Here is a 24,000-nt window from a genome sequence, read left to right as displayed (position 1 = left end):
CTCAGGTCAGAATGGCGTATAGAGCGGCTCAGTGGCCCGTAGGGCGGCCGCATGGGAACCAGTTCCATACGGCAGGCCTTGTTGACGGATTTGGAAGAGATTCTGAAGGTTCTGGTTCCAAAAATGAACCCAGCGTAGTTAACCCATTCTGACCTGAGATCAGATTCATACGAGGTTTCCACTGGACACACACTGGTCTGATTAACCCATTCTGACCTGAGATCAGATTCATACGAGGTTTCCACTGGACACACACTGGTCTGATTAACCCATTCTGACCTGAGATCAGATTCATACGAGGTTTCCACTGGACACACACTGGTCTGATTAACCCATTCTGACGTGAGATCAGATTCATACGAGGTTTCCACTGGACACACACTGGTCTGATTAACCCATTCTGACCTGAGATCAGATTCATACGAGTTTCCACTGGACACACACTGGTCTGATTAACCCATTCTGACCTGAGATCAGATTCATACGAGGTTTCCACTGGACACACACTGGTCTGATTAACCCATTCTGACCTGAGATCAGATTCATACGAGGTTTCCACTGGACACACACTGGTCTGATTAACCCATTCTGACCTGAGATCAGATTCATAAGAGGTTTCCACTGGACACACACTGGTCTGATTAACCCATTCTGACCTGAGATCAGATTCATACGAGGTTTCCACTGGACACACACTGGTCTGATTAACGTGTAAAATCCATGATATTTACATTGGAATGAATGAGCCCGGCTGACATAGAATCACACAGCATAGAACAGACCAGAAAGTGTCCAAGTGGGAGTGTCTAAGTGGGGGAGGGCGGGGCTTTGCTAAAAGGTGAATTGCTCCCGGTGTGCAGGTCGGTGCCTTGCATTGGTTTCCTCCGCCATCGGTGTGTGAATGTAAAGAGCTTTGGATAAAAGCACTGCATAAATGCACCATTTACCATTTAATGTAAAGAGCTTTGGATAAAAGCACTGTATAAATGCACCATTTACCATTTAATGTAAAGAGCTTTGGATAAAAGCACTGTATAAATGCACCATTTACCATTTAATGTAAAGAGCTTTGGATAAAAGCACTGCATAAATGCACCATTTACCATTTAATGTAAAGAGCTTTGGATAAAAGCACTGTATAAATGCACCATTTACCATTTAATGTAAAGAGCTTTGGATAAAAGCACTGCATAAATGCACCATTTACCATTTCATGTAAAGAGCTTTGGATAAAAGCACTGCATAAATGCACCATTTACCATTTAATGTAAAGAGCTTTGGATAAAAGCACTGCATAAATGCACCATTTACCATTTAATGTAAAGAGCTTTGGATAAAAGCACTGCATAAATGCACCATTTACCATTTAATGTAAAGAGCTTTGGATAAAAGCACTGTATAAATGCACCATTTACCATTTAATGTAAAGAGCTTTGGATAAAAGCACTGTATAAATGCACCATTTACCATTTAATGTAAAGAGCTTTGGATAAAAGCACTGCATAAATGCACCATTTACCATTTAATGTAAAGAGCTTTGGATAAAAGCACTGCATAAATGCACCATTTACCATTTCATGTAAAGAGCTTTGGATAAAAGCACTGCATAAATGCACCATTTACCATTTCATGTAAAGAGCTTTGGATAAAAGCACTGCATAAATGCACCATTTACCATTTAATGTAAAGAGCTTTGGATAAAAGCACTGCATAAATGCACCATTTACCATTTTGCATAGACTGCAAATGTGGACTTATAGAGCCATTCTGACCGACAGCAAATCTGAGTAAACGCGCCGGGTCGTCTACAGACTACACACACACCCACTGATCTACAGACTACACACACACCCACTGATCTACAGACTACACACACACACCCACTGATCTACAGACTACACACACACACCCACTGATCTACTGACTACACACACACCCACTGATCTACAGACTACACACACACCCACTGATCTACAGACTACACACACACCCACTGATCTACAGACTACACACACACCCACTGATCTACAGACTACACACACACCCACTGATCTACAGACTACACACACACCCACTGATCTACAGACTACACACACACCCACTGATCTACAGACTACACACACACCCACTGATCTACTGACTACACACACACCCACTGATCTACAGACTACACACACACCCACTGATCTACAGACTACACACACACACACTGATCTACAGACTACACACACACTGATCTACAGACTACACACACACACACTGATCTACAGACTACACACACACACACTGATCTACAGACTACACACACACACACTGATCTACAGACTACACACACACACACTGATCTACTGACTACACACACACCCACTGATCTACAGACTACACACACACCCACTGATCTACTGACTACACACACACCCACTGATCTACAGACTACACACACACCCACTGATCTACAGACTACACACACACACACACTGATCTACACTAACCATCATTTAGCTCTGGGACCCCCTGGAACTCCCTCAAGGACCCCTGGGGGTCCCCGGACCCCACTTTGAGAACCACGCTGCTCTCTACGTCATTCTCCCATCTAAAATAAAGCATAAAAATGCTAAACATAATAACCTTAAGAAGAAGTTAAGCATAGGAAAACGTTGGGAAGGAAACTGGTGACCTTGTCCAAATGAAATGTCACCATATTGAGACTAGATGGAGCTGGCTCCCTCACAGATATTCCCCTGGTGCATTCTCAGTGTAACTCTGTGGAGTGGGACTGGCATTAAAAAATACTGTATTGACCCATTTGGTTTCCATATTCAACTGAGACTCTAGAACAGGGGGGGGGGGTGGCCTAGCGGTCCAGGTCGCATCATGCCTCATATAGGGCTCTGGGCCTGACAGCGCGGCGCGTGTTCGAGTCCCGGTCATGACGACCTTTGCTGTGCGTCTCTCCCCCCCCTTCTCTCTCTCTCTCTCTCTCTCTCTCTCTCTCTCTCCACCTCTTATCTGTCAGTCTCCACTCTAGAGTAACTAAATGAATTGGAGAACCAGCTAGTACTGCCACCACTCTAGAGTAAATAAATGAATTGAGAGCCAGCTAGTACTGCCACCACTCTAGAGTAACTAAATGAATTGAGAACCAGCTAGTACTGCCACCACTCTAGAGTAACTAAATGAATTGAGAACCAGCTAGTACTGCCACCACTCTAGAGTAAATAAATGAATTGAGAACCAGCTAGTACTGCCACCACTCTAGAGTAACTAAATGAATTGAGAACCAGCTAGTACTGCCACCACTCTAGAGTAACTAAATGAATTGAGAACCAGCTAGTACTGCCACCACTCTAGGAGTAACTAAATTAATTGAGAACCAGCTAGTACTGCCACCACTCTAGAGTAACTAAATTAATTGAGAACCAGCTAGTACTGCCACCACTCTAGAGTAACTAAATTAATTGAGAACCAGCTAGTACTGCCACCACTCTTGCTCAAAAAAAAAATATATATAGATAGGCCTACAGGGCTCTATTTTCGTCACCGCTAAACCCCTTATCCCTAAACTACTACATTTTTGAATAGTTCAACTAGCCAATCTATACATTGACACGCTGTGAGCTTGTAGACTGGCTCTACATTGACACGCTGTGAGCTTGTAGACTGGCCATTTTAACTAGAAAAATGGCCAGTCAAAAAAGGCAAAGACGTTTAGGGATAAGGGGTTTAGCGGTGACGAAAATGGAGCCCATAGTGTCTGAATCTAGATCAGCAGCACTACTCCAGAAGAAAGTGTGCACTTCACATGCACTCCCAACAATGTTTGTTACCGCGGACGTTCCACAGCTACTGAGCGGATGTTATGTGGTGAATGTTATGTGGTGAATGTTATGTGGTGAATGTTATGTGGTGAATGTTATGTGGTGAATGTACTGAGCGGATGTTATGTGGTGAATGTTATGTGGTGAATGTTATGTGGTGAATGTTATGTGGTGAATGTACTGAGCGGATGTTATGTGGTGAATGTTATGTGGTGAATGTTATGTGGTGAATGTTATGTGGTGAATGTTATGTAGTGAATGTTATGTGGTGAATGTTATGTGGTGAATGTACTGAGCGGATGTTATGTGGTGAATGTTATGTGGTGAATGTTATGTGGTGAATGTTATGTGGTGAATGTACTGAGCGGATGTTATGTGGTGAATGTTATGTGGTGAATGTTATGTGGTGAATGTACTGAGCGGATGTTATGTGGTGAATGTTATGTGGTGAATGTACTGAGCGGATCTTATGTGGTGAATGTTATGTGGTGAATGTTATGTGGTGAATGTTATGTGGTGAATGTACTGAGCGGATGTTATGTGGTGAATGTTATGTGGTGAATGTTATGTGGTGAATGTTATGTGGTGAATGTTATGTGGTAAATGTTATGTGGTGAATGTTATATGGTGAATGTTATGTGGTGAATGTACTGAGCGGATGTTATGTGGTGAATGTTATGTGGTGAATGTTATATAGTGAATGTACTGAGCGGATGTTATGTGGTGAATGTTATGTGGTGAATGTTATATGGTGAATGTTATGTGGTGAATGTTATGTGGTGAATGTTATGTGGTGAATGTTATATGGTGAATGTTATGTGGTGAATGTTATGTGGTGAATGTTATATGGTGAATGTTATGTGGTGAATGTTATGTGGTGAATGTTATGTGGTTAATGTTATGTGGTGAATGTACTGAGCGGATGTTATGTGGTGAATGTTATGTGGTGAATGTTATGTGGTGAATGTTATGTGGTGAATGTTATGTGGTGAATGTACTGAGCGGATGTTATGTGGTGAATGTTATGTGGTGAATGTTATATGGTGAATGTTATGTGGTGAATGTTATGTGGTGAATGTTATGTGGTAAATGTTATGTGGTGAATGTTATATGGTGAATGTTATGTGGTGAATGTACTGAGCGGATGTTATGTGGTGAATGTTATGTGGTGAATGTTATATAGTGAATGTACTGAGCGGATGTTATGTGGTGAATGTTATGTGGTGAATGTTATATGGTGAATGTTATGTGGTGAATGTTATGTGGTGAATGTTATGTGGTGAATGTTATGTGGTGAATGTACTGAGCGGATGTTATGTGGTGAATGTTATGTGGTGAATGTTATCTGGTGAATGTTATGTGGTGAATGTACTGAGCGGATGTTATGTGGTGAATGTTATGTGGTGAATGTACTGAGCGGATGTTATGTGGTGAATGTCATGTGGTGAATGTTATGTGGTGAATGTACTGAGCGGATGTTATGTGGTGAATGTTATGTGGTGAATGTTATGTGGTGAATGTCATGTGGTGAATGTTCTCCAAGCAAATGGTTCTATATCTCCCCTAGATCTGTTCCCCACACACACCAACAGTAGTATATTATCCTGCTGCTCAATGTTTGTTTGCTAATTATACCAGCATAACAACACGCACACACGCGCACACACGCACGCACAGTTTTGCACACACACACACGCACACGGGCGCACGCACACACATGCACACGCGCGCACACGATAATGCCATCCATACGTGACATTCCATGTACAGTATATATACATGCATGGGAGAATACTTTCTCCCGTATACAGTATGGCTCCAGTCCAAAGGCATTGCTTACAAGCTCTCTATCGTCAGATCAGATCACTGGCGTCCTGCATGAAGGGCCAGATAGGCAGCTTCTATATACTCTGGCCCCACAATACATTAACATAAATACTGTATACATACTGTTTATATCATTCTATTTTCTTATACCACCCTAGTAGTGTCCCAATTCAATTATGGGGATGAACATTCGCCAAAGATAGCAGATCTACAACACGTTGCTACTGTAGTCCACTGTAGCAGATCTACAACACGTTGCTACTGTAGTCCACTGTAGCAGATCTACAACACGTTGCTACTGTAGTCCACTGTAGCAGATCTACAACACGTTGCTACTGTAGTCCACTGTAGTCTATGTTTTACTGTAGTCCACTGTAGTCTGTATTTTACTGTAGTCCACTGTCAACTACCAGTAAACACAGGACAAAATGCCACGATCAACTTTCTCTTTGATACAAAATAATTCTTTAGTGAGTTGAGGAAATGGTCTGATGCGATCAGAGCATACGTGCATCCTGACACTAATGATTGGAGAAGAGACACCCCTTAACCCTTATCCCTAAACTTATTTGCCATTTTTTACTATTTTAAAAACACTTTCAAATAGTTCTACAAGCTCACAACGTGTAGATGTAGATCAGCTATAGTTGAACTATAGCCTACACACACATGTATTATTGTTGTTGAACTGTATCCAGAGGAGAAGGAACTGTCATCAAGCCTCTCTCTCTCTCTCTGTCCTCTTCTTTAATATTTGGAAATAAGGGCTTTCATTACAGACGTTGTGAGCTTATTTCATCACATGTTAAAAAGGTTGTAGTATTATGTCCAAAATACCATGGGGTTAATCTGCTTAACAGCTGGGATGGGAACACAGGACACACATCAAGTTGAATGCATTACAATTTCAGTATTCCTAATCACTCTATTTATTTATTTGAATAGCTGTGTCCTAAATAGTTTGTGTTAACAACAGGCCAGCTGTCATTGACTATTATGGTAAACCATGGGCTTTTTATACTCTGTATATGTATGCAGTACATACACAGAAAAGTGAGAAAACTATATCACATGCTAATGGTTAGTAGAAGTTATATATTTAAAAGAATGTGACAATATTCCGTACAATCATTCCGCGTACGCATATACACAACCACTCACTCTGGGTGGAGCGTGAAAGGCGATTTATGAATGGTGACTTGATTTATTTTTGAATTAAATGTCAGTCTCAGGCAAGTCTTCAGGCTATTGATGCCAGATAAAGAAGGGACATTTCTCCCTGGAACTCCTATCCCCAAGTTGAAACTCTCCATAATAACTGTTCAAAGAAGTAAACAAACAAAGAAGGAGCATTTTGGGAAGCTAATCTTGTTGAATCATCAGGACACACAGGGCCCACTTCCTGTCCAGTTGGGTCTGCGAAGTCCACTGGGACCCCCATTTGAAGAGATATGCCAGGGACCCCCATAAGAGAAGATGTATTTATCCAGGGACCCCCATAAGAGAAGATGCATTTATCCAGGGACCCCCATAAGAGAAGATGTATTTACGCAGGGACCCCCATAAGAGAAGATGTATTTACCCAGGGACCCCCATAAGAGAAGATGTATTTATCCAGGGACCCCCATAAGAGAAGATGTATTTACCCAGGGACCCCCATAAGAGAAGATGTATTTACCCAGGGACCCCCATAAGAGAAGATGTATTTACCCAGGGACCCCCATAAGAGAAGATGTATTTATCCAGGGACCCCCATAAGAGAAGATGTATTTATCCAGGGACCCCCATAAGAGAAGATGTATTTACCCAGGGACCCCCATAAGAGAAGATGTATTTACCCAGGGACCCCCATAAGAGAAGATGTATTTATCCAGGGACCCCCATAAGAGAAGATGTATTTATCCAGGGACCCCCATAAGAGAAGATGTATTTACAGCTCTAGCAGTGATTCTCAACTTGTTTAATTTCAAGGACCCCCATGGTTTGACATGAATTAGGCTACGGACCCCCAATTAATGGTATTTCTTTTTCCCACCACTGCAGGCCACAGAGAGGCTTCCAACTAAATACAAAAAAAAAGTAAGCATTATGTTATACTTTAGCTATTGAAAAATATCAGATCTACAAGCTCATAGCGCGGCACCGAGCTAACCCTAACCCAAATACAGATAATACTGGGGGTCCTTGACATGAAAAAGGTTGGAAAACTGTTAGGATTTAGAAGCAATTTTCTTTTAGAATCGGCCTCAGGGCAAATTGGGTTAAAACATTACGAAGAAAGAGGCATAGTAAAGGACGCAGCTGCAATAACAGTGACAAAAACAAGGCCAAAAGGTTCCTGGTTAATTTACTACGCAGGTTGGCTGGTGGCGGAGAGACCAGTCGATGTTAGATTAGAGAGATGTCTCGTTTGTTTCGCTCTGTTTACGTCTAACGTTATGTAACAGCTTTTCAGCGATGGGATGTTTAGGGGGGAAAAAAACATGGAGGAAATGTGATGTTTAGGGAAAACACGGAGGAGAAGTCAACAGAGGTGCATTTTGGGAGAAACATACGGTGTTTTTTTTTCACTTACGTGCAGAGAATGGACTGGTCCTCACGGTCTGTAGAAACAAAAATATAGGGTTTATAATATAATAATAATAATAATAATAATAACAGCTCATAAAAATACATGTATACGATAAGCAACAAACATCAAACAGTCCTGTATAACGTTAATGCTATACTGCCATTTCATATGGAAAAACACACCATTTTAAAGCAAAACACTGTAGTTCAGTCAGATAACTCACAAATAAACATTATCTAATGAGAATACAAGTGTGGATATTATATTTCATCTTGGGCGCTCGGCTCTGCTACATTTCTCTCCCCGCACAATTAGACAACCGTTATTATGAAACATTAAGAGCAGGGAGATGGATGTACAATAACAACCCCCTCATGGGGAACAGAAATACAGCAGAGCCCACCGGTTCAAATGGTACATTTGTACACTCTCAGAGTTAAGGGGGTCCTTGCAGATAAAACACTCGAGAACCACTATGGACGACTCCTAATGTGCGATAGTGTCGTAGTAAATCAGTGTTGTACATAGTCTGAAGAAAATCTGGAGACTGGAGATCAGTTCAGTTCAGTAATTGGGTCTTATAAACATTATAATTTGCCACAGACAAGTGATTTCCACTGACACATTTTTGTCAGTGTACGGACAATCGGACACATGTTGCACAGGATCAAAAACACCTTGACAGACAACACCTCCCAAGATGCTTATAAGCGATGAGTCATCATCATAACATGGTTCCCTGAAATAGAAGGTTGTAGTCCTTAGGAGAGTGTTCTGTGTCCATTTATGGCTATTTTCTACGGTAACGGTATCTCTTCAATTACAACAGGCAAAAAAGGAAAGGTACTATGTTTACCCAGGGTAACTGGACTAAGGAAAGGAAAGCTACTATGTTTACCCTGCAGGGTAACTGGACTAAGCTCAAGAACTTGTTTACAGCCAGGCCCTGCTCATAGAACATTTCATGGTAGGGGTTCAGTGCCTTGTCCAAGGGCACTTGGTAATTTCAACGTGCCGGTCCGGGGATACGAACTATAGCAACCTTACGATATCAAGACCGCTCCGTAGACCGTTGGGCCACCGCTGCCCCGGGCCAGGGGGAGTACTGTTGAAGGAGAGCGCTAGATAGACCATAATAATAATAATAATAATAATAATAGATAGACCATAAGCATTATTAGATCAATTATCACCGATTTTTGGGCTTGGCTTAGTAGTCTAAACATGACCCGTTTATAGGGCTACACTTTAGGAACAAGGAGCATGTGTGCGCGCGCGTGCGTGCGCGTGTGTGTGTGCGTGTGTGTGTGTGTGTGTGTGTAATAAGGAGAAGACATTTCCCCCGGAGCAGGAGGGGGAGAAGGAGAAGGAGACACATTCCATGAGCAGAGCTCTAGAGACAGTGTCCTTCAGGTTGTGAACCCTAACAACTAGTTAACTACAGTATGGCCTTCAACCAACTATAAACACGGGTCTTATTTTGGACAGGACTTGGCCAGAGCCTTTGCAGACCCATTGGTTCCATTCCTCACACGCACACGCACACGCACACGCACACGCACACGCACACGCACACACACACACACACACACACACACACACACACACACACACCCTAATTAAGGCAGATGAAGAGAGAGTGAGAGAGAGAGAAAAAGGCGGGTGTGTGTGTGATGGGAGAGAGAAACACTGAGAGGTCGTCAAAAACACGTCCAAATTCAACAATAACGGGAGCTATTATGCTCTCTCTTACACACCTCTTACCAGCTCAGTGGCCTCGTGGTTAGAGTGTCTGAGCTCATTCTGTACTGTACTGTACTGTACTGTACTGTACTGTACTGTACTGTACTGTACTGTACTGTACTGTACTGTCTTTATTAAAACTCAGTTAAGCCCTTATCCACTGAAGTGAAGCAGAATATCATTACAAAAAGGCCCATGATCTGTGTGTCAAGTAAATATAACTGATGTTGGGAAATCAAATTATTACCCCCGTCCTGAATGTACATTGCTCACTTCACTTTCTGTCGTTTTCTCTCTACCGTAACATTTTTGGGAACAACAACAGTAGCCCTTATTATGGACACTTCTCATGTTTATCAGCACAACATCAAAGACGTTAAAGATCAAAGCTAATTCTGAAGAGTGACTTCTAAACCCGCTGGGATTATCCCCGATGATGCGGTGATAATCTTTACGCTGTGATCACAGATCATTGCAAATACTGAAAAACAAGCATGCAGATGTTTATCACAGTTATGATGGTAGGCATGCATCACGTTCACTGTAGTGATATGAAAATTCACCTGCAGAATATTTAGTGTAAATAGTATGGTGCTGCATATATAATATATAACGCACTTTACAAGGGTTGTGCATTACATTCACCCATTCACACCAGGGGGGCAGTCAGACAGATATTTTGTGAAGCCACTAAGGAAATCGGGACTTCCTGAAAGTTCATATAATGGCCTGTTGTGGCGCTGTCATTGGGCCCAAAAAAACCCATAGCCCCATAGAGGTCCATGTATTTGGGCCCAACTTCACCTAGACTGTATTACCTTAATAAACATGGTCATGAATACTTTCTGCTTCCAGTCACTAGTTTAAAGTCTCATTTCTAATGTCATAATATTCTGGTCCCATTTATTAAAAGAATGACCATAAAGTCTCGTATGTTCTGAGGGGCGTGGCTACCGTTACAGTCCATGATCGGGATTCCCCACCCACTCGAGTCAAAATAAAAACCAACGGAGAAGAAGGGGGGGAAGTCCCGCCTCGTTGTCTGGGCCAGCCAATGGGCCAGCTGGGCCCAAACGGATCTAGAAAGATGGCGATGTACAATTCAAGGACTGACAGGCTTCATTTTACGTTCATGTTAGACCCGGGGAACGCTTTGTCCATATTTTTTTACAGTCTATGATTCACACACACATTTCACCCACCGATGGCGGAGGGAACCATGCAAGGCACCAACCTGCTCATCAGGAGCAATCAGGGGTTCAGAGTCTTGCTCAAGGACACTTTGACTTGACTTCTACCCCCTCTGTACTGATATGAATAGTATTGAATGTGTCCCATTTGTCATCACATCATGGGGATTTGTGATTTATGATTATTTGTAACAGTTAGACTGAAATAAGTCTAAAATATAATTAATTATTAGTGAGCTGTTTAACCCATTCTGACCTGAGATCAGATTCATACGAGGTTTCCACTGGACACACACACACTGGTCTGATTAACCCATTCTGACCTGAGATCAGATTCTAAAAATGTCAGTCGTTCTTTGATTTTTCAAAAATAGACCCACAAGCTCGTAGCGCGCCACTCGGTGGCGCGCTATGAGCTTGTAGATCTGCTATTTTTCAATAGCTAAAGCATAACATGATGCTAACACCAAAACTGGTTCCCGCGGCAAAATGGGTTAAGCAATATTGCAATTATACAACAGTTACCCTTTAAAACTAAGACAATTAATGACAGATGTAGTCACTATACGACCACAAATGTCCCAAGAAACTAGCTAGCCTAGCCACCGAGTTTGCTAGCGCTCTGGGAGAACAGAGCAGCTGAATTCTTTGTTTTGATTAGGTGTGGTGCTGGTTTGGTCAAAACCTCTTAACTCCATTTGACCCTCAAACTGTCTGCTAAAACAGCCAACTCCACAACCTCTCTCCTTCTCATGCAAGTAATTGACACTATCTAATGTCACAACACCAACTTTGATGAGGCAGTATTGCATCGTTGCAAAAATATAAGGTTTTATTGATTTCCTTAAAAAAACGTATATTTTTCATTTCCTGAAAAATGAACATTTTGGAGTTCTGAGCAGAGATATAATATACTAAAATATGTTTAGAAAAAAATCTCACAGAATCAAAGGTTTTATGATCATGAAACCACGGCCACTGCTACAGTATGCCCTATTACTGCGAGAGTTCATGAAAATTAAAACTAAAAGGAAAATAAACTCCTTCAGTGCCACCAGAGTCACCAGTTTAGGCTCTGAGTGCCAATTCTCCCATTATAAAAAAAGAAAGGGCGTTTAAAAAAAAAAACTAAAGAAATTACATCTTTACGGGCATGGCACTCAGTGCAAAGACGTCGGGGTTACGGGATTACGTCCCTGGCACTTATCCTGTTAAATTAATTAAAAAAATCACATAATCAGACAAAATATGACATGAAATAATGGACTGCAGCCAAAGACATTCTCCAAAAGCAGCCCATAACAGCAATGCGTATTAACCAGTCTTAACCAGTCTTAACCAGTCTTACAATAATATTGTAAGACTAAGTAAGCTAAGGCCAAGCAAGTATCATATTATGATACTTGCTTGGCCTTACCTTCTTATGACTACTTAGTGTAAGCTGCTGTATTTCCTGTTCACATGAACAATCTGACAGTCTCAATACTCCCAAATAATAGTGTCTCTAGAGCAGTGTTGACTTTGTGCACTAAAAACTATGACAAAGAATGTTCGTCGACTATTTTCACTGACGAAAACTAAATGGAAACTGAATGAAAACTAAGCTATGGTGACTAAAACTATAAGAGTAAATATACTGTATAAAGTATATAAATATACTTGTCAACAAATAAAAACTAGACTAAAATGTTAGGAAGGGACTAGTGGACAAAAGATCCAGTGTAAGTCATTTTACACTTTTGCATGCTGAAAATAGCTGATCTACAAGCGCACAAGGCGTCGCAGCGTGACGCGTTGTGTGCTTGTAGATCAGCTATTTTCAGCAAGCGGGCCATCAAGGCCCGCCAAAATACATCTCATGACATCTCATGACAACTCTGCTATAGAGCAGTGGTTTTAAAACAACTCTGCTACAGAGCAGTGGTTTTAAAACAACTCTGCTACAGAGCAGTGGTTTTAAAACAACTCTGCTATAGAGCAGTGGTTTTAAAACAACTCTGCTACAGAGCAGTGGTTTTAAAACAACTCTGCTATAGAGCAGTGGTTTTAAAACAACTCTGCTATAGAGCAGTGGTTTTAAAACAACTCTGCTATAGAGCAGTGGTTTTCAATCCTCTTCATATCAAGGACATTATTTATTTATTCGGCATTTGAGCCACAGACCACCATTTGATGAGAAAAATAAATAAAACCTTGATTATTAAATCGTTGGATAAGATTTCGTCCACAAATCTATTCTGTGTTGATGTGGTACCATTAGTGACCGACCGTTTCTGACAGAGGTTAAGTTATAGAATATGTTTTAATTTTAGTTTTTTTTTTCTTCATGTCACGTGAAAGCAGGGAATCATATCTTCAAATTGACATATTGGTTGTTCAGTTTGAACCACCAGTTTTGGGGATATGGCTTATAATAGTGAGTTGAGAAAACAGGACTGTCTTCTGTGGTCTCTAACATTACACCTAGCTACATGTTTAAGCATTTATTTCATATTTACATGTCTTCTGTGGACTCTAACATTACACCTAGCTACATGTTTAAGCATTTATTTCATATTTACATGTCTTCTGTGGTCTCTAACATTACACCTAGCTACATGTTTAAGCATTTATTTCATATTTACATGTCTTCTGTGGTCTCTAACATTACACCTAGCTACATGTTTCATTTGTGTATAGCAGCCAGATGCAGAACATAATACCAAGTATTGTCAAGCACTGCCAGGAATGGTATTCACATTTTTTGGAACTTATAGCCTGTGTATTTTGTCCGTCATGACGGATTTGTTCCAGCTTGGCAATAGAGCACCACGTCGAGCCTTATCTTGAAACATGGATAAGTTTACCAATATAAATATGTTTTTGGCAGCAACCATACCTGCCTTAGGCTAAGCATCTGTTTTTGGTGGCATCCTTCCCACCAGAAACAGGGCCCTTGACTCATCAGAGCAACCAAATAAATTGCAAAGGCTAAAGTTGTTTTTCGTCAGGCAAAGAATAGTTGGCAGCTGGGAAAAGGTTTCAGACGACACATCCAAAGTAAACAAATGTCCACACGGTCCACACCCTTTCCTACAGTAGAAGTATATAAGCCGCAACTAGAAGAACATGATACATTCATTTGTCTTAACATTTTAACCCCTTTTGGTGTTTTAAGCAGTTATACTTTAGCTATTGAAAAATAGCAGATCTACAAGCCCATAGCGCGGCACCGAGTGCTTGTAGATCTGCTATTTTTTTTTTAATCGTGAAAGATATTTGAATATATATTATTTCAGAGAGAACGTTTTTAACTCAAACCTTTGCTTCTTGAAACTCGTGTTTCTCATGAGTTGCTTGCAGTCGTATCGAACCTCGATGAAATTAGTGTTTTGTTTTTTTATATATATATTGTTTAAGCAAGAGACATGCCGGAGATGGGTCCCTGGAACCACATATTTTCAGATGGGGGTCCGCGGCCAATTACATATATTTTTGGGGGTCCTTGACAAAATGTTTGAGAACCACTGACAAGTAGAGTGTGTACAAGTAGAGTGTGCACACTGTGCAGTGTGTGTGTGTGTGTGTGTGTGTGTGTGTGTGTGTGTGTGTGTGCACACTCTACTGGCAACAGGACTAGACCACCACTGCACACTGTGCACACTCTACTGGCAACAGAACTAGACCACCACTGCACACTGTGCACAGGGCTACTGGCAACAGGACTAGACCCCCACTGCACACTGTGCACACTCTACTGGCAATAGAACTAGACCCCCACTGCACACTGTGCACACTCTACTGGCAATAGAACTAGACCCCCACTGCACACTGTGCACACTCTACTGGCAATAGAACTAGACCCCCACTGCACACTGTACACACTCTACTGGCAACAGAACTAGACCACCACTGCACACTGTGCACACTCTACTGGCAATAGAACTAGACCCCCACTGCACACTGTGCACACTCTACTGGCAACAGAACTAGACCACCACTGCACACTGCACAGGGCTACTGGCAACAGGACTAGACCCCCACTGCACACTGTGCACACTCTACTGGCAACAGGACTAGACCACCACTGCACACTGTACACACTCTACTGGCAACAGAACTAGACCCCCACTGCACACTGTGCACACTCTACTGGCAACAGGACTAGACCACCACTGCACACTGTACACACTCTACTGGCAACAGAACTAGACCACCACTGCACACTGTGCACACTCTACTGGCAACAGAACTAGTCCCCCACTGCACACTGTACAGGGCTACTGGCAACAGGACTAGACCCCCACTGCACACTGTACACACTCTACTGGCAACAGGACTAGACCCCCACTGCACACTGTACAGGGCTACTGGCAACAGGACTAGACCCCCACTGCACACTGTACACACTCTACTGGCAACAGGACTAGACCACCACTGCACACTGTACACACTCTACTGGCAATAGAACTAGACCCCCACTGCACACTGTACACACTCTACTGGCAACAGAACTAGACCCCCACTGCACACTGTACACACTCTACTGGCAACAGGACTAGACCACCACTGCACACTGTACACACTCTACTGGCAACAGGACTAGACCCCCACTGCACACTGTACAGGGCTACTGGCAACAGGACTAGACCCCCACTGCACACTGTACAGGGCTACTGGCAACAGAACTAGACCCCCACTGCACACTGTGCACACTCTACTGGCAACAGGACTAGACCCCCACTGCACACTGTACACACTCTACTGGCAACAGGACTAGACCACCACTGCACACTGTACACACTCTACTGGCAACAGAACTAGACCCCCACTGCACACTGTACACACTCTACTGGCAACAGAACTAGACCCCCACTGCACACTGTGCACACTCTACTGGCAACAGGACTAGACCACCACTGCACACTGTACACACTCTACTGGCAACAGGACTAGACCCCCACTGCACACTGTACAGGGCTACTGGCAACAGGACTAGACCCCCACTGCACACTGCACAGGGCTACTGGCAACAGGACTAGACCCCCACTGCACACTGTGCACACTCTACTGGCAACAGGACTAGACCACCACTGCACACTGTACACACTCTACTGGCAACAGGACTAGACCACCACTGCACACTGTACAGGGCTACTGGCAACAGGACTAGACCCCCACTGCACACTGCACAGGGCTACTGGCAACAGGACTAGACCCCCACTGCACACTGCACAGGGCTACTGGCAACAGGACTAGACCACCACTGCACACTGTACACACTCTACTGGCAACAGGACTAGACCACCACTGCACACTGTACACACTCTACTGGCAACAGGACTAGACCCCCACTGCACACTGCACAGGGCTACTGGCAACAGGACTAGACCACCACTGAACACTGTACAGGGCTACTGGCAACAGGACTAGACCCCCACTGCACACTGCACAGGGCTACTGGCAACAGGACTAGACCACCACTGAACACTGTACAGGGCTACTGGCAACAGGACTAGACCACCACTGCACACTGTACAGGGCTACTGGCAACAGGACTAGACCACCACTGCACACTGCACAGGGCTACTGGCAACAGGACTAGACCACCACTGAACACTGTACAGGGCTACTGGCAACAGGACTAGACCACCACTGCACACTGTACAGGGCTACTGGCAACAGGACTAGACCACTACGTCACAGATCAACTCCAGCAGCGGAGTTGATCAGGTCTAAAATCAGGTTCTCACGTCACCCCGCAGCCCTTTGAACAACGGAGAGAAGAAGTGAAACATTACATCACTCAGTGCATAGAAAACTGCACATTCAAGGTCATGTTTCTGCAGCCATGCAATGCAGGCCGGGACCCAGGCAGCGACCACAGGGAGGAATAGTTCTGTAATAGGACTATAAAGTCTCAGTGGAGGATAAATACGGATACTTTATCATATGTTTGTGGTTTGACAGTTTAGAGCCACAGTACTCGAATGCGGATGTTCACAAAATGTCACAGCAGTCACATAGGACTGCATTGGCAAATGGAAACAGCATACTTCTGCTATGTCTGGTTAATGATTTTCTGGGCAGAGTTCGATCTACATTCTTCTGATGATAAGCCTATATATACGGTACAAAACATGATGCAATTACATTGCTAAGTAAGAGTATAACAACTAACCTGACGTTCCTTATTTTGGGCATGCAGGTGGGAGGTTTACAGATGTTCTAAAAAAGGTTATAACACATCTACATTTTTGAAACAAGTGGTTAATAATTAAACAACAGCGTGGGGAAAAAACAAAAACAAACTAGGGTGTCTCCATTATGAAGTCTCCGTCTTATAGCCCTGAAAGTGCAAAAGACAAACACTGAACGTGACATTTAAATTTAAATCACTCAACACTGCAACGTAGGCAGGTAGGACACACCCACGGCCACCACTAGACTAACATACTGTGGTCTTAACCTATTCTGAACAGGAACCCATTTTGGTGTTAGCATCATGTTATGCTTTAGCTATTGAAAAATAGCAGATCTACAAGCTCGTAGCGCGCCACCGAGTGGCGCGCTACGAGCTTGTAGGTCTGCTAATTTTGAAAAATCGAAGAACGGCTGACATTTTTAGAATCCGATCTCAGGTCAGAATGGGTTAATCAGACCAGTAGTGTGTCCAGTGGAAATCTCGTATGAATCTGATCTCAGGTCAGAATGGGTTAATACTTGACGCCGTACGTACGCATTCATCTCTCAGATCCCAGAGAGCAGCCAAAACACCCTCAGGTTAACGAGGGATCAACAGGGAATCATTATTATATTCCTGATGACCGGCCATCCACATCCATGCTCCAAAGAAACACTGAACTTATAAACCGTGGGGGAATATAGTGTGTGGCTGAACTTTCTTTTCTTTTCTACAGACATTATGCATGCACTGTCTCTATTATTACTATTATTATTATTATTATTATGCATGTACTTTTACTTACTGTAGTAAGTACAATTACTTAAGTACAGTTTTGAGGTATTTGTACTTCACTTGAGTATTTCCAATTTCCAATACTTTTACTTCTACTCCACTACATCTCAGAGCCAAAATTTGTACTTTTACTTCACTACAAATTATTTGAAAACTGTAGTTACTAGTTACTTTGGCGATTTTAATTTTGAAACCATACATAAACCTTAACCACTTCAACCCTTATTCCTGGTCCATAGCTCTAATGCGTTGCATTTAGAGCTATGTTACTCTCGACTTCCGCCGCTCGCATTAATGCAGACCAGCCTCTTTGGTGTAAATAAAAAGAACGCTTTTGCTACTCACCAAAACAAAGGCGGGTTGTGTCATTAGAAAGCCTACTTTCCTTAGTGGACGCACTCTGAGCCCCCCACCACACGTATAAATATAAACGGTACTTTTTGGCCAAAAGGGGATTTTGTTTCCACCGGAAAAAAAATACTTTTAGTTACGCCTTCTACCGATTATTGCCCAGAGAACTGCCTCATAGAGAATATTTTTTCCTCCGGTGAAAATAAATCCCTTTCTGGCCAAAACGTACCTTTTATACCTGTGGTGGGGGGGGGGCTCAGAGTGCGTCCACTAAGGAAAGTAGGCTTTCTAATGACACAACTCGCCTTTGTTTTGGTGAGTAGCAAAAACGTTCTATTTATTTACGCTAAAGAGTAGAGGCTGGTCTGCATTCATGCGGAAGTTGAGAGTAACATAGCTCTAAATGCAACGCATTAGAGCTATGGACCAGGACCAGAGCTATTCAACCCTATACATTATGGCCATTTGAAAATAGCCGATCTACATCATCAACTCCAACAGTTCATAACAAGGTTCCCAGTTCCCAGTACACCGCAACACATCATCAACTCTAATAGGTTATACAAATAAAGGTTTAAGCATCTTTGGCATATTGGTGTACTTAAAGGCTTTTAATTATTACACATTCATGTGCGGTAGTTTTGACATTTTTGTTTGCATGATGTCACATGCAGCTCCAAGTGGGTTTTGAGTAGTGAGCGTTGTTGACACGTTTTGTAGTCACTGTGAAGAACAACTCATTGTGTTCACACAATCCAAAATGAGACATTTAAACATCTCTATTTTTATCCAGTGGTGGAAAAAGTAAATTGTTTTACTTTACCCATTTAGGCCTGACGTGGAAATTTATAAAATGTCTTCTAAATCCTGACAGTTTTCTGTCAGGATTTGTGCCACATTTTCACGAAAAAAAAAAAATAATAATATTAAAAGAATGGATGAGACAGACGGACAGACGTTCCCACACTGTGAAGTTGCTCTTCACATTTTTACTGACCATCCCCAGATGCGTCATATTTATTTACTACTGCTATCCTCTCAATGGAAAAGGGATGTTGTTGTATATCTCAGTTGGATTACATATCTGAGTTTAATCCATTCTGAACGGGTTTTATGTTTTAAAGCATTATGTTATACTTTAGCTTTTGAAAAATAGCAAATCTACAAGCTTGTAGGTCTGCTATTTTAGAAAATCATGAAAATGTGTCGCAGATCTGTGGGGGGGTCCCTGGAACAGCATATTTTCAGATGGGGGTCGGCGGCCGATTACATATATTTTTGGGGGGTGCTTGACATGTTTGAGAACGTCTGATACAGAAACATGGGGTTTTTCAGAAAACTGTCACAATTTAGAAGACATTTTGTAGAATCGTGCAGGTCTAAATGGGTCTAAACTGGACCTCACGTACTGTACGGCTCTGGGACATTTTGTAACACATCAACAACTTGCCAAAAGTTGTATTTATTAACTGTAAAACACATGAATAAATAATACATTCCCACTAGGGATGTCTAGATCCACAATCACAGCCAATATTCTAATATCTAATGTCTAATATCATGATGTTGGATGTCCAGATCACGTTTTATTTATTATTATTATTTTGCTCACAGTCCGATTTCCGATCATTCGAAAATGACGTGATCAAGTTATGAGCTTTTTATCTATAGCACCTCTGCTGTAACACTCCATCATCGCAGTTCCCGTTTACACTGAGCATGTGCAAACCTCCCGCAGGAGACCGGGCCACACCTCCGTGCTCTATCCTCTTTATTTGTCCACCAGCACCACCCCAGCACCACCGCTGGGCTCTGCTATTAGTTCTGTTTGCTCCCACCACCACCACCCCAGCACCACCGCTGGGCTCTGGTATTAGTTCTGTTTGCTCCCACCACCACCACCCCAGCACCACCGCTGGGCTCTGTTATTTATATTCCCCATGGGGGGGGGGGGTCGGGGGGGGGGGGGGGTTGTTATTGTATATCTGTCTCCCTGCTCTTAATGTTTACTGATGGTGTTTAATTGTGCCGAGCAGGGAGAAATAAAATGTAGCAGAGCCGAACGCCAAGATAAAATATTATATGCACACTTGTATTCTCATTCTATAATGAATATTGGTTAAATATATTCGTGGGTTATCCGACTGAACTAAATTGAAAAAGGTTCTCGGGTAGGACTCGTACCTTGCATCATGTTCCTGTACGCGTTGTCTGTGATGGAGTAGATGTGAGGAGGCACTTCATGGCGCTTCTTTCCTTTGTACATCTCGATGATCTTCTCCGAGTAGATGGGCAGCATTTTGTATGGATTCACCACCACGCAGAACAACCCCGAGTACGTCTAGAAGGAGAAACACAGCATTTTGTTTTTGTATGGATTCACCACCACACAGAACACCCCCGAGCACGTCTACACGTCCAGAGAAGTGTACTATGTCGTAAACACTCACGTAGATGAGGCCAGAGAAGTGTACTATGTTGTAAACACTCACGTAGATGAGGCCAGAGAAGTGTACTATGTTGTAAACACTCACGTAGATGAGGCCAGAGAAGTGTACTATGTTGTAAACACTCACGTAGATGAGGCCAGAGAAGTGTACTATGCCGTAAACACTCACGTAGATGAAGCCGGAGAAGTGTACTATGTCGTAAACACTCACGTAGATGAGGCCAGAGAAGTGTACTATGTCGTAAACACTCACGTAGATGAGGCCAGAGAAGTGCACTATGTCGTAAACACTCACGTAGATGAGACCAGAGAGTGTACTATGTCGTAAACACTCACGTAGATGAGGCCAGAGAAGTGTACTATGTCGTAAACACTCACGTAGATGAGACCAGATAAGTGTACTATGTCGTAAACACTCACGTAGATGAGGCCAGAGAAGTGTACTATGTCGTAAACACTCACGTAGATGAGGCCGGAGAAGTGTACTATGGTCTAAACACTCACGTAGATGAGGCCAGAGAAGTGTACTATTTTGTAAACACTCACGTAGATGAGGCCAGAGAAGTGTACTATGTCGTAAACACTCACGTAGATGAGGCCAGAGAAGTGTACTATTTTGTAAACACTCACGTAGATGAGGCCGGAGAAGTATCTCTCGCGGATGTTGTGCAGCACGGAGGCCTCGTTGAGGCAGGTGAGCTCGGCCATGTCCTCCACCTTGCTGAACTTGGGCGGGTTCATCTTCTGGATGTCGTCCTTGTTGACGGTCACCTTGCGGCCGTTGTCGGCCAGCTCCAGGAGCACCTCGTCGCCGTGCTCCTCCCTCACGCTGGCCGCCACGAAGCCGTCCTTCTCCGACGGGATCCACACCAGCTTCTTGGCCGACCAGTCCGCCTGCGCCATGGGGCTGTTGAGGAAGTCCTTGTCCACGAACAGGAACTTCTCGTCCTCGCTCGGGGCCTTGTTGCCGGACATCTTGGCTTGGAACGATAGTGGGCCGACTGTGGGAGGAGACGGGAGGAACGGGACAAAAAGAAAGTCAGTAAATGGTGAATAAATTAACCCATTCTGACCTGAGATCAGATTCATACCAGGTTTCCACTGTGACTGGACACACACTGGTCTGATTAACACTTACAGCACGTAGGACGCCTGAGAACGTCATAGGATAGAGTAGAGTAGAGTTCTAAGGACGTCTGAGGACGTCCTAGCGACATCCCAGCGATGCGGGGCGAGATATTAATATTCCGAATTTTTCCTATTTATTTTTTTGGCATTTCCCTTTTCGCTTGCCGTATGCTAACGCTCAGTGCAACTATTAGCTTATTATTGACTCCCACGTTAGCGAGACGGAAAGAATGACTCGTAGCTCCTAATCCAGGGCGCTCTCCGTGGTGATGAATAGAGCGATATGCTGGCGCTTATTTTCTGCTCCTCATCCGTCTCTCCCGCAAAATATGAACGCTTTTTGGAGCGTAAAACAATATATTAAGATGATCGGGGATGTTGAGGTCACTTTGTAAAGTCAACTTTTTTAGGAAAGTGTTTCCGGTTCATGGCTTTCAAAGTAAAAGCGATCAGACACCTCCGGTATTCTATAGCCTATATTTTGAAGGCAGTCGGCGTACTCAATGTGTTAAAGGATACAATGGCAAGAGTTCAAGGTTCAAGGTTGTGGTTTATCGTTGCATCTTTTGTGTACAGGTACATAAGAGTGACACTGATATTTGTTCGGCTTCCTTCAGACAATGCAGCGGCAAATATATTATAATATAACAGCAAACGGCAAACGCAGCAAAACACAGGGAACAAAGCGATAGAATATAGAATGCAAAATAGAGCAAACAAAGAGTTAAAAAAAAAAAAAAAAAGAGTATCACATGTGCATGTTTTCCCTGTAGTTGCAAAGTTAGGTGAACTTTGTGTGAACAATTTCACAGTAGGCTCCATAAATATACAACAAAAATAGTGTAGAATGGTGCAATTCGAGCTTTAAAGGACCACTTCACCACTTTTCAACCTATTTTCATATAATAGGTCCTCACTAATAATCATGAAAAGATTGCACGATTATTTTCTACTCTGTGTCTCATAGGACGGCTGTGGGCAGTTCAGAAACCGTCTTCCAGTGACATCATCATTAGGCTTTTTTTTTTTTTTAAACAAGAAATGTTTAGATTTTCATTATCGTGAGAACGATGGCTTCCATTTTCGCATTGCAACTTTTCAGGACTAGAAAGCCTGCGGTTTCTATTAGCTTGTGTTCCCCATCGATGATGTCACTGGAAGACGGTTTCTGAACTGCCCACAGCCCTCCTATGAGACGCAGACTGAGTAGAAAAAAATTGCACCATTTTTCTCATGATTATTAGTGAGGACCCATTATATGAAGATAGGTTGAAAAGTGGTGAAGTGCTTTAGTCCTTTAATAGTGCGAGAAGAGGGCGAATGTGACGGACGGACGGACGGAAAAGGAAGGAAGACAGAATGGACGGAGGACAAGATCGAGGACAAAACGAGGACAATGAATTAAGGCAGAATTATCTTGACAGCTGAAGTGGCAGAAACAATATTAACTCATAGTATTTTGTATTACATAATCATAATTTAATATGCATAATTGCATAGCAATCCCTAATACATGGAAGAGATATAAACACATGTTTGGCACGGATCACAGATATACAGTAGAGGGCACCGACTGAGATTCTAAAAATAGACGGCGTACACTTTCTTACATTTCACGCAGCAGGGGTGGGAAGGGAACCCCTTTTTGGTGTTTAAAGCATTCTGACCTGAGATCAGATTCATACGAGGTTTCCACTGGACACACACTGGTCTGATTAACCCATTCTGACCTGAGATCAGATTCTAAAAATGTCAGTCGTTCTTCGATTTTTTTCAAAAATAGCAGACCTACATAGCAGACCTATCGCGCCACCGAGTGGCGCGATACGAGCTTGTAGATCTGCTATTTTTCAATAGCTAAAGCATAACATGATGCCAACACCAAAATGGGTGCCCGGTCAGAATGGGTTAAAGCATCGTGTTCTACTTTTAGCTATTGAAAAATACCAGATCTACAAGCACAT

General features: G+C 42.7%; 1 protein-coding gene across 6 annotated transcripts in view; it reads right to left on the bottom strand.

Moving 5' to 3' along the window:
* The window catches only part of LOC310859340 (myosin-11-like), a 114,557-nt gene that overhangs the window by 78,578 nt on the left and 11,979 nt on the right, over window positions 1-24,000 (bottom strand). For 4 of the 6 annotated variants that reach the window (XM_083765814.1, XM_083765815.1, XM_083765817.1 and 1 more), the window contains exons 2-4: window positions 21,539-21,909; window positions 20,644-20,800; window positions 8,221-8,248 (exon numbers count right to left, since the gene is read on the bottom strand). In XM_083765814.1, the coding sequence (XP_083621940.1) occupies window positions 8,221-8,248; window positions 20,644-20,800; window positions 21,539-21,883 (530 nt within the window). In that variant the 5' untranslated portion in view covers window positions 21,884-21,909. Of the gene's footprint in view, window positions 1-8,220; window positions 8,249-20,643; window positions 20,801-20,909; window positions 20,924-21,203; window positions 21,215-21,538; window positions 21,910-24,000 lie in introns of those variants that run through there. The other 2 variants (XM_083765818.1, XM_083765819.1) reach the window with 2 other exon arrangements.

This window comes from Protomyctophum parallelum (genome assembly GCF_964188405.1).
Source record: "Protomyctophum parallelum genome assembly, chromosome: 5".
In the NCBI taxonomy this organism is placed as follows: domain Eukaryota; kingdom Metazoa; phylum Chordata; class Actinopteri; order Myctophiformes; family Myctophidae; genus Protomyctophum; species Protomyctophum parallelum.
The sequence above is the reverse complement of the archived record's forward strand: the minus strand, read 5'-3'. Positions and strand labels throughout refer to the sequence as shown.